The sequence below is a fragment of the Lagopus leucura genome, unplaced genomic scaffold, assembly GCF_019238085.1.
Source record: "Lagopus leucura isolate 7727_CA_CO unplaced genomic scaffold, USGS_WTPT01 Super-Scaffold_100008, whole genome shotgun sequence".
Classification (NCBI taxonomy): domain Eukaryota; kingdom Metazoa; phylum Chordata; class Aves; order Galliformes; family Phasianidae; genus Lagopus; species Lagopus leucura.
Window position 1 is genome coordinate 28,115,420 of NW_024962265.1, and position 14,488 is coordinate 28,129,907.

The window sequence follows — 14,488 nt, forward strand, 5'->3', positions numbered from 1 at the left end:
CAGATTTCTATCTCATTCCACCCTAATGCAGCAAGTAAGAAGTTCCACCTCACTGGGGTTTTCCTCCATCAGTATCTTTGAATTAGTACAAATACTAACAAGGAAATAAGTATTGCTTTCAAAAGATTTGGTTCTTCTGCTCAGCAGGACCACGATGCACCTGAAAGTAACATCGAAGTTTACTAATCCAAGTTACATCAAATGCTTCTTCTCTCTTATTTCTATTTAGAACTGTTTTATTACAGTCATTAAATGTTCCATAGAACCACTACAGCTAACTTTTCTTTGCAGTTACCACAATCTTAGCACTAGCACAGTCCCCAGGCAGCCAGGTGCGTGGGCAGCCTCGGCACACCGAACCGCACTGCCTTGAGCCGCCTGGGACTTAGGGAAAGCTGGCCCAGAAAATCCCGGTCCTGATTTCTCCTACAGTTTCAGCCTAGCAGAGACTTTACGAGGGCCTTACTAAATTCACTTTTATTACAGAGAATCGTGCTCAGTACTCGCGCTGTGCACCGGGGCTGCTCGCACTCCGCAGGGTTCCGCAGGAACCTCCGCGCGGCCAGGCGGGGTGGCAGAGCACGGAAAGGGAAAACAGGAGTTTTCGTACACTTTCACGATCCCGTTCACGCTAACACCGAGCACAGAGGTGAGAGAGAAGAGCTGGTGCTGAAGCTTGAAGCCGGCCACAACTAATTCACAGAGTCACTCGCCACCGCCCCAGAGCCCAATAACCCCTCGCAGCAGCCGAGCTCGGATCGCGGAACGGCCCGCCCCTCCTCACAACCCTCGGCAGGCCGCTCCCGGCCCGGGCTTCCTCCAGTCGGGGCAGCCCGCGGCCGGCGAGCAGCGCGCCCCGCGCCCGCTTGAAAGGAACGCGGCCCCGCCCCGTACCTGCCGGCCCCCTCCTCGCCTCGACCCGCGTTCCCCGCCTGCCGCCCGCCGCCGGCTGCGGCCGAGTCTCGGGCCTGCCGCTGCCGGGCGCCGCCGGCCTCCTGCTCCAGGGAGAGCGCGAGCTGGCTGACGCCGTAGAGCAGCGAGCAGACGCCGCAGCCCAGGAACAGCAGCGCCACTCGTGCGAACCGCCGCATCCTCCGACGCCTCGACCCCGGCAGCGGCGCCGGGCGGCAGCCGGGGCCCAACCGGCAGCGCGAGCCACGATCGACGCAGCGGCGGAGCGAGCCCGGCGTGCGGGGGGCGGAGTTTGAGGGGCGGGGAGAGCCACGAGGCGGGAGGAGGAAGTGCTGCGCTCCTGGCGTGCCTCCTGGCCGGCGGCTACGCTACTTCGGCTGCGGCTTGGAGGGGCGGCTGGCTCCGTTTGAAAGAAGAAAGTCGGATGGCAACTGTTGTGCCAAAACTGTCCTGCCTGTCTTCAGCCCCAAAAAGCAAGGTGTGAGGAAAAATGGGGGCCCTGGTGAAATAGTGGATACTCTGCTGTGTTTTGAGTACAGATGTCAGGAGGGTTACTAGGAAATGCGAGGGGGGAAATGGGGGCTGAGAAAAAGAAGTAGAACCTAAGATAAATAAAGATCCAGGGAGGGGGAATCAATGATGGGTGCTCATGAGGACATGGAGCGGGTGAGGCTGAAGGCACTGCTGGGTCCATCTGCCCCAGCCCTTGCTCAGCAGGGACACCCAGAGCATGGTGCCCACATCCAGGTGGCTCCTGAAGGGCACCCCACAGCCTCTGGGCAGCCTGTACCAGTGCTCCATCACTGCACAGCACAGCAGTGCTGCCTGGTGTTCAGAAGGAACCCCTGTGCCTGCTGCCTCCTGTCCTGCACTGAGTGCTGCTGACAAGAGCCTGGTTTCATCTTTGCACACTTCCTTCAGGTTTTATGGGCATTGTTGAGACTCCCCTGAGCTCCTCTAGGCTAAGCAACAAGCTCTCTCAGCCTTTCCTCACAGGAGAGGTACTCCAGGCCCTTCCTCATCCTCAAGGCCCTTCACTGGGTTCTCTCCAGTATGTCTAGGTCTCCTTTGTATTGGTGTGAGGGGCTAGAACTGGATCTAGCTCCCCAGATGTGGCCTCACCAGTGCGGAGCAGAGGGGAAGGATCAGTCCCTCAGCCTGCTGGCGATAGCGTGCCAGGATGCCATTGGCCTTCTGTGCAGCAAGGGCACAATGGCAAAATCCAGGGCCAAAATGGCAGAATGGTGGTGGGGACCTCAAGAAGGATGGACTCATTGGGAAAGTCACTGACAAAATGAGCAAGAACTTGTTAAAAAGGACTCTCTAAAAAGAATTTGCTTAACAAACTAAGGGAAATGTATGCTACTGATGTTCATGTGCTTTCATGCACAACAGGAAGAAATTGAGTTCTGAATGTGCCACTTGAAGTTGCAGCTGGGCTTTCCCATTTTCTGTTCCTCCAGGCTTACTGTGGTGGGTGATGAACTCGGCCATTCTACCAGTGCTCTCTGTGTGTGCTTCTGATCTAAACCTGACTCACTGCTCTCATTGCATATCTGCATGCTGACTGGTGTCATGAATTCAACCACTGTCCCATTTCACAACCCTCTGCACATACGAACAAGTCCCTGTGGCAGGTCATAAATAACATTTTTCATGGATAAACAAAGCCCTGACTTCTTGCCCTTAATGCTGAGGAAAGCTTTGCTGTTTAAAACAAAAGATCAAAGTATGCATAAGAAAGAAAAAAAAAAAGGAGGATGATGCTATATTTCACAGATAGTTGAAGAAAATCTGAAATCTCAGATACATGGTGGGCTGTGGGCAATTTTAAAGGCAAATTCATAGCAGTGTGTGAGTCAGAGTGGGAGATACAAAGGAGCCTTTGCTGGCATGAGCACAAAAGAGAAGACGGGTCAGTCTCTGCTGCAGTGTGACACTCGCCTTCTGAATTGAGGAGTGTTCCAGTCAGGAAAAATGAGGTCTATGGGGTGTTACAAAGGGACTGAGAATGAACACAGCAGCTGGCCAGCAGCACTGCTTTCATGTGTCGGATGAAGAGAGTATATTTTAGACAAGAAAAGAGAAAATAAGGAGTGCTGAGGAGAGAGATGAGACAGTGCTTTTGGATTATCAATCATACCATTTCACAAATAAGAATTTATAGGACTCTCTTCATTTCATGCTGTCCAGGAACACCTGAATAATGAATGAGAATGTGTCTCTGTGGTTGAAAAATATAGCTGAGGAAAAGTCAGGGAGAAAGTTGGCATCTTTTGTTAAGGTATCTGATGCAAGTGGGTAGAAAAAAAGCAAGAAGACAGATAAACTTCCACAAAAGTGCTTTTCACACTGATAAATCTTTCCACTTAATCTAACTATCAGTTGGTCTGGTAAAAGGCAAAATGCTTCTTGCTACAAACTCAGTCTTGTGAATACCAAAGATAAGCCAAAGAGACTGACATGTCATACCTAGGCTCTATCACTAAGAAAAAACAGTGCTGATAGTTATGCAGTTAGCTAATGTAGCCTCCAAAATTCTTTAAGCATAAATATTTATATACCTTTATTACTCATCGTAATTAATGAACAATATAAAACACTTTGCTGCAACATTTACTAGTCTTTAATAGTTAAAACAAGAAAAAACACAATTAAATACAAGGTTCTCTTCATTTATTACCAATTCTAAATCTTTAAATACTTTTCTTGAATGGAATTGAAATACTTAAGCACGGTAACTTTTTTTCTTCAGGTTTCTTTTTATTATGTCCAGAAAATAACTGAAATCCAGAAAACAGAGAGCTTAGCAAACTACAGATGTTAAGTATTTAGAATAATTCATTTTTAAAAAGAATAAATACCTGCTGTTTCTCTTTAGTGTGTTCAGAGGCCGAAATGGCAGTCAGTCAGTAGCAGCCATAAAATTAAACCAAAATCCTAGCTATGCATCAGATCAAGAGATAAATTAGATCAACTAAAATACAGATATAATTCAGAATTATGGAAGGGGATTATCTGATGCAACTGAGAGAACAAAGAGAGACATCAATTTCCACACAAACTTTCTGCTAATTAGAAAGCCCAGTCCTAATCAGATGCACTTGTAGCATTTCTTCTGGTTTTGTACTTTCAGGAAGTTAAAACATCAGTTAAGTTGGCAAAGTAATAAGATTTTGTGCTGACAGATTCATGTCAATGCTGCCAAGCGTGCAGACCAGTTGAGGGTTTTTCAAAGGCAAAGACATTTTCTTTGATGTTCACATGCCCTTTTGTACAACCTGCAGTGTCAACACTTTGCTATGATGGATTGTAAGGCTGGTGAGCAAGGAGGAACTGCTTTCTGCCACGTGTTGTGCATATGGCATCAGCAGACTTCTTGGTTCCTTGTCTGTTGCTGCCAGACATCGTTTTTCTTTCTTTTAAATTCATTTTTAAGGCAAGGATTTAGTTTGGTACAGCTGCCTTCCACTCTTACTGTTTCTGCTGTTCAAATTTCCCTACAGCAGCCCTAATTAAAAAAAAAAAAAAAAAGTTAATAAAATTTCTCAAAATTAATTTTCATTGATTGCTAGAATATCACTGTGTTCATCCATTCTGTCTCTTTTTAGTTCTCCTTATTTTGTATTGCAGTCCATTTAACCAACTTATCCGATAAGAAGAAACTTACAATATTTTTGATATCAGGATTATACATACCTGAGGACAGCAGTACACAAAATTAAGTAAACTGCACTGCAAGCAAATTGTGAAGTGCTGTGATACTTTATAAAATTTCCTGGTTTCTTCCAATTTCAATAAAGAATGATTACTTTATCAATCTTACAATTTATGTGAAGTCTTCTGGGAAGAGTTGCAAGTTATAAAGTACCTGTATTATTTGTCCTAAAAAAATCTCAATTTCCTTGTTTGAAATAAACAAGCATGCATCTGTATATGTAACCTAGTACAATTGTTAGTGCTCTCCTACATTGCCAAAGCAGAAAGAATACTTTCTAAAAGTGTAGACAGAATTTTCTTTTTATGTATTTTTCAGTGTTGAAGATTTTCTTTTCCCTGTAATGTTTTCCAAATTGGGAACTCCAAGAGATCCGTCCAAAGAGGATTCTCACTGTTGGGCTTTTGTCAAATCTAAAATTCTCCAAGAAGCATCTGGCACAGCTGTTTGTGTTTAAAATTCTCCTGGGAGAAGTCCTACCTACTTAAGTACCATGTATGAAAATACAGTAATAAGGCAGGTTGGCCTGGCTTTATGGCTGTGTTTGTTTGTTTGTCTGTATAAAAATATTCCAGTTTAAAAGTCCTTAACTTGTTTTGCTCTGGTTTGATGACACATCAAGTGCTCTGAGTCTCTTCCCTCCATCAGTGTCTTCTAAAATCCACCATCTTTTTTTTTTTCTTGCAATGGAATAAATATTTACTAACTAATCACACGCAGTGACAACTTTGTATTATGGCTTTATGGCTCAATTTTGAAGATGAAGTACATCAACTAATGTGAAATTAATCCTGAAAAGTATTTTCCACATTTTCCACATGACAGTAGCAGTGCAGACTCTACACAGTGAATTTAATGCTACTTATAATAAGCATGCTCATCCTACTTTTTTTTTTGAAGGCTCCTTCATAGAAGGAACATATGAACTCGTGAGATCCTTGGACTACTGACAGGAAACCACTGCTTTTTTATTTAGCTTATTTTTCATATTTGACATAAATATATTTTGTGCTTTTTAGTGACATACTAATTCCCAAGTACAAAAAGCCTGCATGGCCGTGACCAGGAGAATAAAACTGCATCTAGCAAACAGCTAACATGAAAAAAAAGTTAGATCGCAACCACCAGCTGCTCTAGGAAGAGAAAAGAAGCTTAGGATTGTTGCCAGGGGCTCTAAAAGTCAGCCAGCACTGCAAGCCAGATAAGTGTGAAGCAGTGAGGCAGGTAGGGTGGCCATTTGCCCCTGTTCAAAAATCAAGTCAATTTTTGGCCAAGCCAACTTGTTTGTTTTGTTTTGTTTTGTTTTGCTCTGTATCGTGTTCCAAGTAGAGTTTAACACTGAAACTAATGGAAACTAATGGAGGGACATGGCAATAAATTCATAATGGTCCTCTCTCTTCACATTCTGTTCACCAGGGGTTGCTTTATTGCTAAAATTAGTAATTCAAAGCCAGATTAGATCAGCCAGAAGTACTACCTGTTTAAAATACTTAGTGCTTAAACTACTAGGAAGAAGTTAAAATACTTCCTTATATACTGGCCGCCCCTTCTAAAACTGCATAGTACAACTACACGGCAGATCAATGCCTAAGCTACATAGCAGGCTTAGGTACCAAATATCCTCATCCTTTGTCAGTAGATCGTTGTGTCTGAAGCCCAAAGAAGCAGTTGTTGTGAGCAGACAGCTTGCCTGTTACAGCCATATGCCACTCCACCCAAGTTCATGAACATTAACTGCTGTATCTCCAGTGTCACTGGAACTGGAATTACAGACTGTCCCACTGCACATGGGGCAGCCAAACCTGCGAGCAGTAGCAGGACTGCATGGCCCAGTCCCAAACAGCCAAGGGCCCTTCAAGCACTGCTGACTAATAATGGCACTAACAAATCGCTCAGCCTTTGCCAATCTTTTATCTGCAACTTTAGATAGATTTATTTCTTCTACTTTTACATTCCTTTAAGTCAAGAAAGGGTAAAATAAAACTGGAGACCATACTAAGCTATCTCCAGGCACAAACAGAATGCTGTGATCTCCCACAGCTGCCAAAATGTGTGTGGAATTCATGAAATTTGATCTTCAGACCCATAATGGTGTAGTGGCCTTACTAAACAGTGAGCAGAGGGAACAAAACTGAATAGAAAGGCTTTAAAAAACTAGTCTCCTCTTTTGAATGCCTGCCGTTCTTCTAAAATAGGCAAGTAAATGGTCTAAATTAGAGCCCTTTAATTAGCGACAATAGCCCTATTCTGATTTCCAATACCAACTTCATCTGAAATGCATTGAAGATTGCTGCTCTTTATGTAAGTTGATATTTTTACTAATACAAATCTTGGTATTTATTTGTGCTACCACATGCTGCCTGCACTTTGGGATTATACCCAGAACTCACAAGATAACAGAAGTGTTCTGCACCTGAGGATGCATCAGCTCCACATATTGCCCACACGGAGTGTGGCAATATATTCAGGGCCAACAACTGCATCAATTGCTACACCATTTATGAGGGAACCAGCTTCTTTCAACAGTGGCTTGTAGGATCTCAGCCTCACGTTGCAAAGCAACAGAAATGACAAACAGTTCAGACAGTTCAACACTGAATTGTTTCTTAGAATTCCCTTAAAAACAAAATGACTGTATATACAATTAATGCTTTCATAGTTCCTCGCCTTGGGAAGAGAACTCAGTGGAGTATCTCAATTTCCATCACAGCTCCAAGAGCTAATTAATCACCCATGCCAGTCTGATAGCAGAACCCACCTGGACTTTTGGAAGTAGACTCCCTATCAGACAAGCTGCTACAACTTATTCCCAAGTTGCCCACTTAGATTTCTTGCACTACTTCTGAGCCAGTTCAAGCAACACTTTCAGAGAAGGGTTCTGTACAATTTCTTATTTATCATGACATACCATGAGCATTGACTACTGCCAGTCAAGACTGAATATAGTGCATGCAGAAAAATTTTCACTGTTAGGTTCTTCACAGCCAAGACGCATTTATCCCTGCGGAAGTCACTTAAATGCGTATCGTTACACTGGGCTTCAAACACATCTATTTATACTCATTGCAAACTAATTGTATTTTTTTCAAAGCTGTGAAATAATGACAGAATGGTTTGCTTCTAAACAACTCTATTATCACTGACTGTGTGCACTTATTCTGGAAAACCATCTTTGCACTGATTCCTACCCATCCTTTCTTTCTAGCCCCTTCCCCTCCGCTTGCAGAATTTTAACTCATTCAATAATATGTCTTTGAACTGAAGTCAGGACGAGGCCAGTATAAACACTGTGTTACTACACACAGACTTTGGCTAAATGCACTGCATTGCCTTGTTTATTTAAAGGAGCATTTCTGGGACTGAACTTAGTTTACCAGACAGAAATTCTGTGGCATCTGAGGATACAAGCAATATTTTCTGACTGCTACCTTCTAAGTGCAGACCATTATAATGGTTACATTTGGCTTAGAGCACCTTTAAAGTTTTTATCGCAAAAAATATGTATTTTAAAAAATTACAACCACACACAATCTTTTTGTTTACAGAGATGTTTATTTTTGTCTTCAATGTTCGTAGGGAATACGATTTCACTACAAAAGTGTCTCAGAGAAACTCCATTCAAAATCTAGGCTTAAGAATGAAGGGAAAATATACTTTCAGCTGTACCAGTCCTGAGCAAAGATTAAAAAAAAAAAAATCCTCTAGAGATAGGAAGCAGCACCAATAATACCAGAGGGCCTCTTACTGACATCTGCTCACGCCTTCTTTCCTGCTTGAGAATTGGTTACCACTTAGGTGGGAAGAATTACTTTGTTAGAATGTAGACCTAAGGTTCACAGTCCCAATATCTCACCAAATGCATTCTTTCACAGTCGGAGTTCAGGGCCTCAGTTTACTTTCAGTTAAGTAGTTAGGACTGCTCACAGCAAGACTGTTGCCCCCACGGTGTAAAATTTTCTCTTACTTAAATTGGTAAATAAATATTTATTTAATATACTTACTTCAATAAATATTTATTTCCTAATCAATATCAAGTTCCTGAAATGTTATATTGTTCTTAGAAGTATACTACTCATATGCAGTTATAAAACTTCTGATAACATCAGGTCTCAAAATAATTCAAGTGGCTTACATTCTGTCTCTTGTTCCTTCAGTGAAAGGATTTCAAACTATTGGTAACACTTGGTACTTAGTTCTTGGTTTATCCAGGACATTCAGATTCAATCTGACAACGTAAATACTTCTAAGAGTCAGAACAGAAAAGGCACTTACTCATCTTGGGGAAGACACCTGGCAGGTAAGATTTTTATTTTCAAAATAACAAGCCCTTTTTCTGACAATAAAACCCTTAAAAACTATATAAGATAAACATAAATCCTATGAATAAAACCAACTTACGTACCCCTTCTCAAGAAAGGTAGTACTACTATTGATTGGGAAATTGAGAAGTGTGAAGCATCCAGAAGTACTCAAGTTTTATTCACTTCTGTGATATTCCAAGCAAGCTATCACAGCTGGCTACAACGAAAAAAAAAAGTCTCCTCCAAAGAACATATGTTTTACGAATTGAAAGCCTCTGAAATTTCTGGACTGTTTCTTATTAGGTATTTGTATGAGCAATAAAATATAAGATTCTAGCTTTATAACCAGGAACATCACCTTCGTTACAACCAACAACTTGTAACTCCATCCGAAGAGTACATCTCTTAACAAACTTCGTTCCAATTGAATCATAGCCTCTTTGATGCTCTGTATAAGGCACTTAATAAATTTTAAGAGCATCCGACAGTGTTGTTGGTAGTTTTGATCTGTCTGTGATGGTGCCCTATTAACACGTCAAGATTAACTGGCTAAAGTGTAGGTTAATCACTGAAAACAGCCATATGAACTGCCAGCCACAAAATTCTTTTCAGGAGCCACATCCATTCTAGTCTGGATCCTTACTACCTTTCCAACACAAAGTTATCCCTTTTCTAGTAGCCCAGGAATCAAACCCTCTAAAACTCTGCAGTATCTAAATGTAGACGAGGAAGCTATTTTGTTCTCTTTAACCAGAACAACTGCCCTTTCAATACATGATCTATACCCAAGAGAGATATGATCATGAAATTCATAAAAACCTGTATCTGTCTTTTGGCTGAAAGTCAATGAACCAACAGGTATAAAGAGCTATACAGAAAACACACAAAGTGTGAGATACTCCCTACCTTCAATACTGTACACAGAAGAAAACACTGTACTAAATAAGTCATTGTGTAGTAGCTTCTCTAGGTATTGTTCTAGCTTTTTGTTAGAAGTTGTTTACATTTTAGAAACTGATGCTGCCTACTCAATTTCTGTAGGAAATGTAGTCCTCAGTGTCTGCATGTGCTCCTCCAGGAATCCTTATCTCCAGCCAGCATCAAGAGTATTTTCTCAAACCTTGCAAAAAAACCTTCAGATCCAGTTACCTAGCAGCGTTATACCTCCATCAGTGGGAAAGCATTTAGCTTATTCCTCTGCATTTGGAAGCCCCACAACAGAATCAGACCCTTTGCAGAAATATATGTGTGAAGACCAGTATTGGCATCCCCGAAAGCCAGCTACCTCCACCAGAATGCTTGAATGCTACAGGATTAGACTAAGTTTGTTCAGCAAAAATATCTTCACTACATCAATAATGCAGAGACATGGATGACTGACAATACTGATAGATGGTCTCCAAGCTCCATATAGCACTGACAGTCTTACAGAAACCAAGATACAGCTGAAAAACTGTGAATAGCAGTACATTTCCTATTTAGAAATGTCACGTATTAAATTATTTCAAAATCACTGCATCCAGTTACCCTGTAGATGTACCTCAATAAAAATAAAGACAGACAGAATCAGAATTCTGCATTCCCTTCAGAGGTAAGACAAACACATGTAATCTCAAGAGATTTTCCTTGGTTAGATTAATTCACAGCTGAAGGCTGTTACAGTAAGAGAACTGGGCTTCACATTGAAGCATTCTGATTTATTCTCTGCAAAGAAGCATCAGCTAGACACAGATTATTTCATGCTCAGGGATGGCAGTTGTGTATCGATTGCGATCAATTACAATTTAGATATCTGTAGTCCCAAAGTGGATGTTCAGAAAGTAGAATCTTGGCCTGATCACTGATTTGCCTTAACTAACTGATGCTTTAGTGACCAATCAAGCACCCATGACTACCTCTGAACCAGCAGAATTTGCAGCTAGTAGACTGGTGCATTTGAGAAGGGAATAGAGAGCCAGATCCCATCAGTGCTGCTTACATACATTCTGTTCAAGTACACTTTTGCTTCTTCACACAAGGTACATTACGACACACAGTTAGCAGGTTATGCAAAAACAGATCAGCGTGCTCTTTTCCTTATCTTCTCATATGTCCTCTGCAAATTAGAGATCAGTTGGCCTCAAGCAACAATGAAGATTTTAACGTTAAGGGAGCTTGTTCACTTTGCAAGCACTTTGACTACTTTGACTATCAGTATTTATAAACAGAGAATGGTGTAAGTAAAGATGTATCTTTTCCACCTGGGCCAGATCCTGAAAACATTACTGAAGGATTTCTTGCTTGGAAATTCCTATCTCCATCAAGATATACCATACTCTCCTCCAAAAAAAAAAAAAAGAAAAGAAAAACAAACAAACAGGATCTTGGAAAAATTCTTTAAATTTGTGTTATCAGAAAAGTATCATCTCTGATGGTCATTTTCTTTTCAAACATAGGGGAAAAAGGAGTGATTAGATTATCATTTTGCCTTTTACAAACACAAAATGACACAGCAATCAATTGTGACTACACTACACTTATGAATACTAATTTGAGCTATGGAGCTTTTGATGTTCATCTTTCATACTGAATTCCTTAAAAGTAAAGCTAAAACTTCTTGTGCACATTAAACTGTCTACTCTTAACAATCCCCTGTGTTAGTGGACAGAAGAAGTTATTTTGGATGACATTCATTTATTTCCCATAATAAAAGGGGCAAGATTAGGATGGAAATCAACTTCCAAGGGATTAAGTATTATACAAGGGAGGTATTTTTCACCTATATGATCAAACAGCAACTGTACACAGTTCCTGCATAAATAAGACTCTAGGATGTGCAGCTAATTTATTTTGTTGGATGCATTTTCTTTCACTGTTTGAAACCAATGGCAACGAGGGGCATACATGGGCTCCTAGGCTTTGTCCACAGACACAACACAATCTTCCTGCACAAAGTCTAAGGCAAGTCACTTTCTGTTGGATAGTACCATTTGCTACCTATTCTTTGCTGTTGCACCATTTACTCCATTCATATCCACCTAGACAGGAAGTTACAATAATTTCTGTGAAGTACTGATATGTGATTAACTTGTACATTTTTATTTTAATAGTTAAATCCTGTAAATTCGTATGAAAGCACGATTTCTTAATATTTTTTATTTTTTTTTTTTAACACCAAACTAAACTCAGTATCTGTGTCAGAAAAATCTCTTAAATCTCCATCTCCTGGTTAGAATTTTGGCAGTACTAAAGAAAATCATCAAAGCTCTCCTCAATTCGACTGATTTTATGGTACAGGTTTTGCCCATTTATGAAGTTATACTCCTTGAAGCTAACACTGTCATAAGTTGGGGGCATAATTCAGTTAAGAAAAACCTTTGAAAGCTCAAATGCTATTTCCAGCACAACCAAATCTTAACATTAAAACAGAAGAATGTTTTTGCAAAATATGCTCGAGTGGTCCACCACCAAAAACAGCATTCACTTTCTACCTTATCTATCTTATTCCTGAGTTAGCACAGGACAAGCTTATGAGTATAGTGCTTGCTGCTGCTGGAGAAGAAACTCTCTGCACCTCCCTTTCCACATGGTTTCTGATATCTGAAGGGAAGACTCCCTAATGACAGCAGAGTCAACTAAAGGCATGTGACAGAGAGAAAGATGCAGACACGGTTAAAGAATGCTGGATGTACATAGAAGAACACAATAGACAATTCAGTGCCAAATTCCTCCTGTGTAACAAAGCAGTAGTCAATCAGCAACTCCAAACCATCGTGCTTTTGAGACAGGAGAGAGAAAAACCAGAGAACATAAGATGCAGAGCCATTGCATATCTAGTTGAGAAGACTTGCCTGACCACTGTAAAGAACTCGTGGAAACAAATTATAAAAAGTACTGTCTTACATGGCTACTGAAAAATATCCTATCCATCGTATTTTAAGAAGTGAACAGATTATAACCCCCAAACATTTTTTGAGATTTTGCAATCTGCTACAAAACAGGAAATATATGGAGAAGCTTTAAACAGTTTTAAACTTCAATTTAAAACTTCAGGCTTAATTTAGAGACTTAATACTGAGAATCTTTGAGAGGTGAAGGGTTCTCTTTGTTTAGTTTTGTTTTAACTGCTGTTAGAATCAAGACTTCATACAGCATACTTGAACCTGCTAACTAAGCAGAACAAGTTTTGTTCCTTTCCGAGATGCAAACATAACTTGAGAAGAAATGAAAAGATCTGTCTACTAACAGTGGATCCTTACACCACCTACAGTGAGCGGTAAAGTTAGGAAGATAAAGGACCAAATTGTTATACACTTTAGCAGTGAATTAATTATAGGCCATTTTCCCCCATTTCCTTCCCCTTTTCCTTACTGAAGCCAGACAATCAGCACATAAAGGAACTCATTTACATGGAATATTATCACCCTTGCCTTTGTTGCATCATCACCTCATAAGCAACCCAGAATGTATGGCTGTTGAAGACTGGTGCATATACAGATTTTTACAAACAACAATTCTTATGGAGAGAACAGTCACAGAGTAAAATAGCTAATCAAAATACATTACAACATTAAATTTTCACCTTTCATAAATGGAGTAAAGATGCTTTTAAATATATTTACACTTAAAAAAAAAAATCTTAGGATTACTGCAAGTCAAAATTACTTAGAAATTATGAAAATGAAGTTCATTTAAATTAGAACATTATGAACAAATTGCCATATTCTACTTAGAATTTTGTCTACTGTGCTGTCAGTATTGTCACATCCCTTTAATCACAAACAGACAAAAATTATCTTAACTTTGTTTAATGCCAAAGCAGGTATCATTGCCAACGTAAACACTGGCTATACAGTATTTCAGTTAGAACCACCACAGCTCAAATTTTAGATCCTAGCTGTCCTGCCTTTCATCTGTTATATCTGTAGTCAGAAATTGCATTTCTGTTCTTATTCCATAAAGAACAGCAATTTCCATAAGACTTTTCTGCATTCTTTTTGACTATAACTATACTTGTACCACATTCATGAGATTATTCTCTAGAGACAGTTGAAACGTACTGAAGTCCCCTCCATCCTCCCTTACTTCCAAACCAAATGGCTACTTATTTCTGAAGATACAAAGAGACCCCTTGTTGGTAGTGCTGGGTGGTCTATTCACATAATGTTAAATGAAAATAAATATCCCACTTAGTGAACTACTGGTAATAGATTATTATTAGTTTGCAAGGAATACTGAAATGTGTTAGCATTCATTACAATTTAAACCAGAAACACATTTCATGACACATCTTGCTATGTGATTCTACCATTACACTGCTCAAACAGTTTCAGCTCTCTTGTAATCCATTACACCAGTATACTCCCACCTAAAAATAAAACATAAAAAAATAAATTTGAGAAGCATGTATTTTTTTTTCCTAAAAACTAGTATATGTTATTCAGAACAACAGCCCAGCCCCAAAAACATTTAAGAATCTTGAAATGCTTTTTTTTTTTTTCTTCATTTTTTCTTTTTTTTTTTTTTTTTTTTTTTTTTACAGATACTAAGATTTGGCCAAGTAACTGCAATGAACAGA

General features: G+C 40.1%; 1 protein-coding gene across 1 annotated transcript in view; it reads right to left on the bottom strand.

The window, feature by feature from the left end:
* Positions 1-1,091, bottom strand: part of GXYLT1 (glucoside xylosyltransferase 1) — a 34,234-nt gene extending 33,143 nt beyond the window's left edge. The window contains exon 1 of the mRNA XM_042872778.1: positions 895-1,091. Coding sequence (XP_042728712.1) covers positions 895-1,091 — 197 coding nt within the window. The remainder of the gene's footprint in view (positions 1-894) is intronic.
* Positions 1,092-14,488: the final 13,397 nt, after the last annotated feature.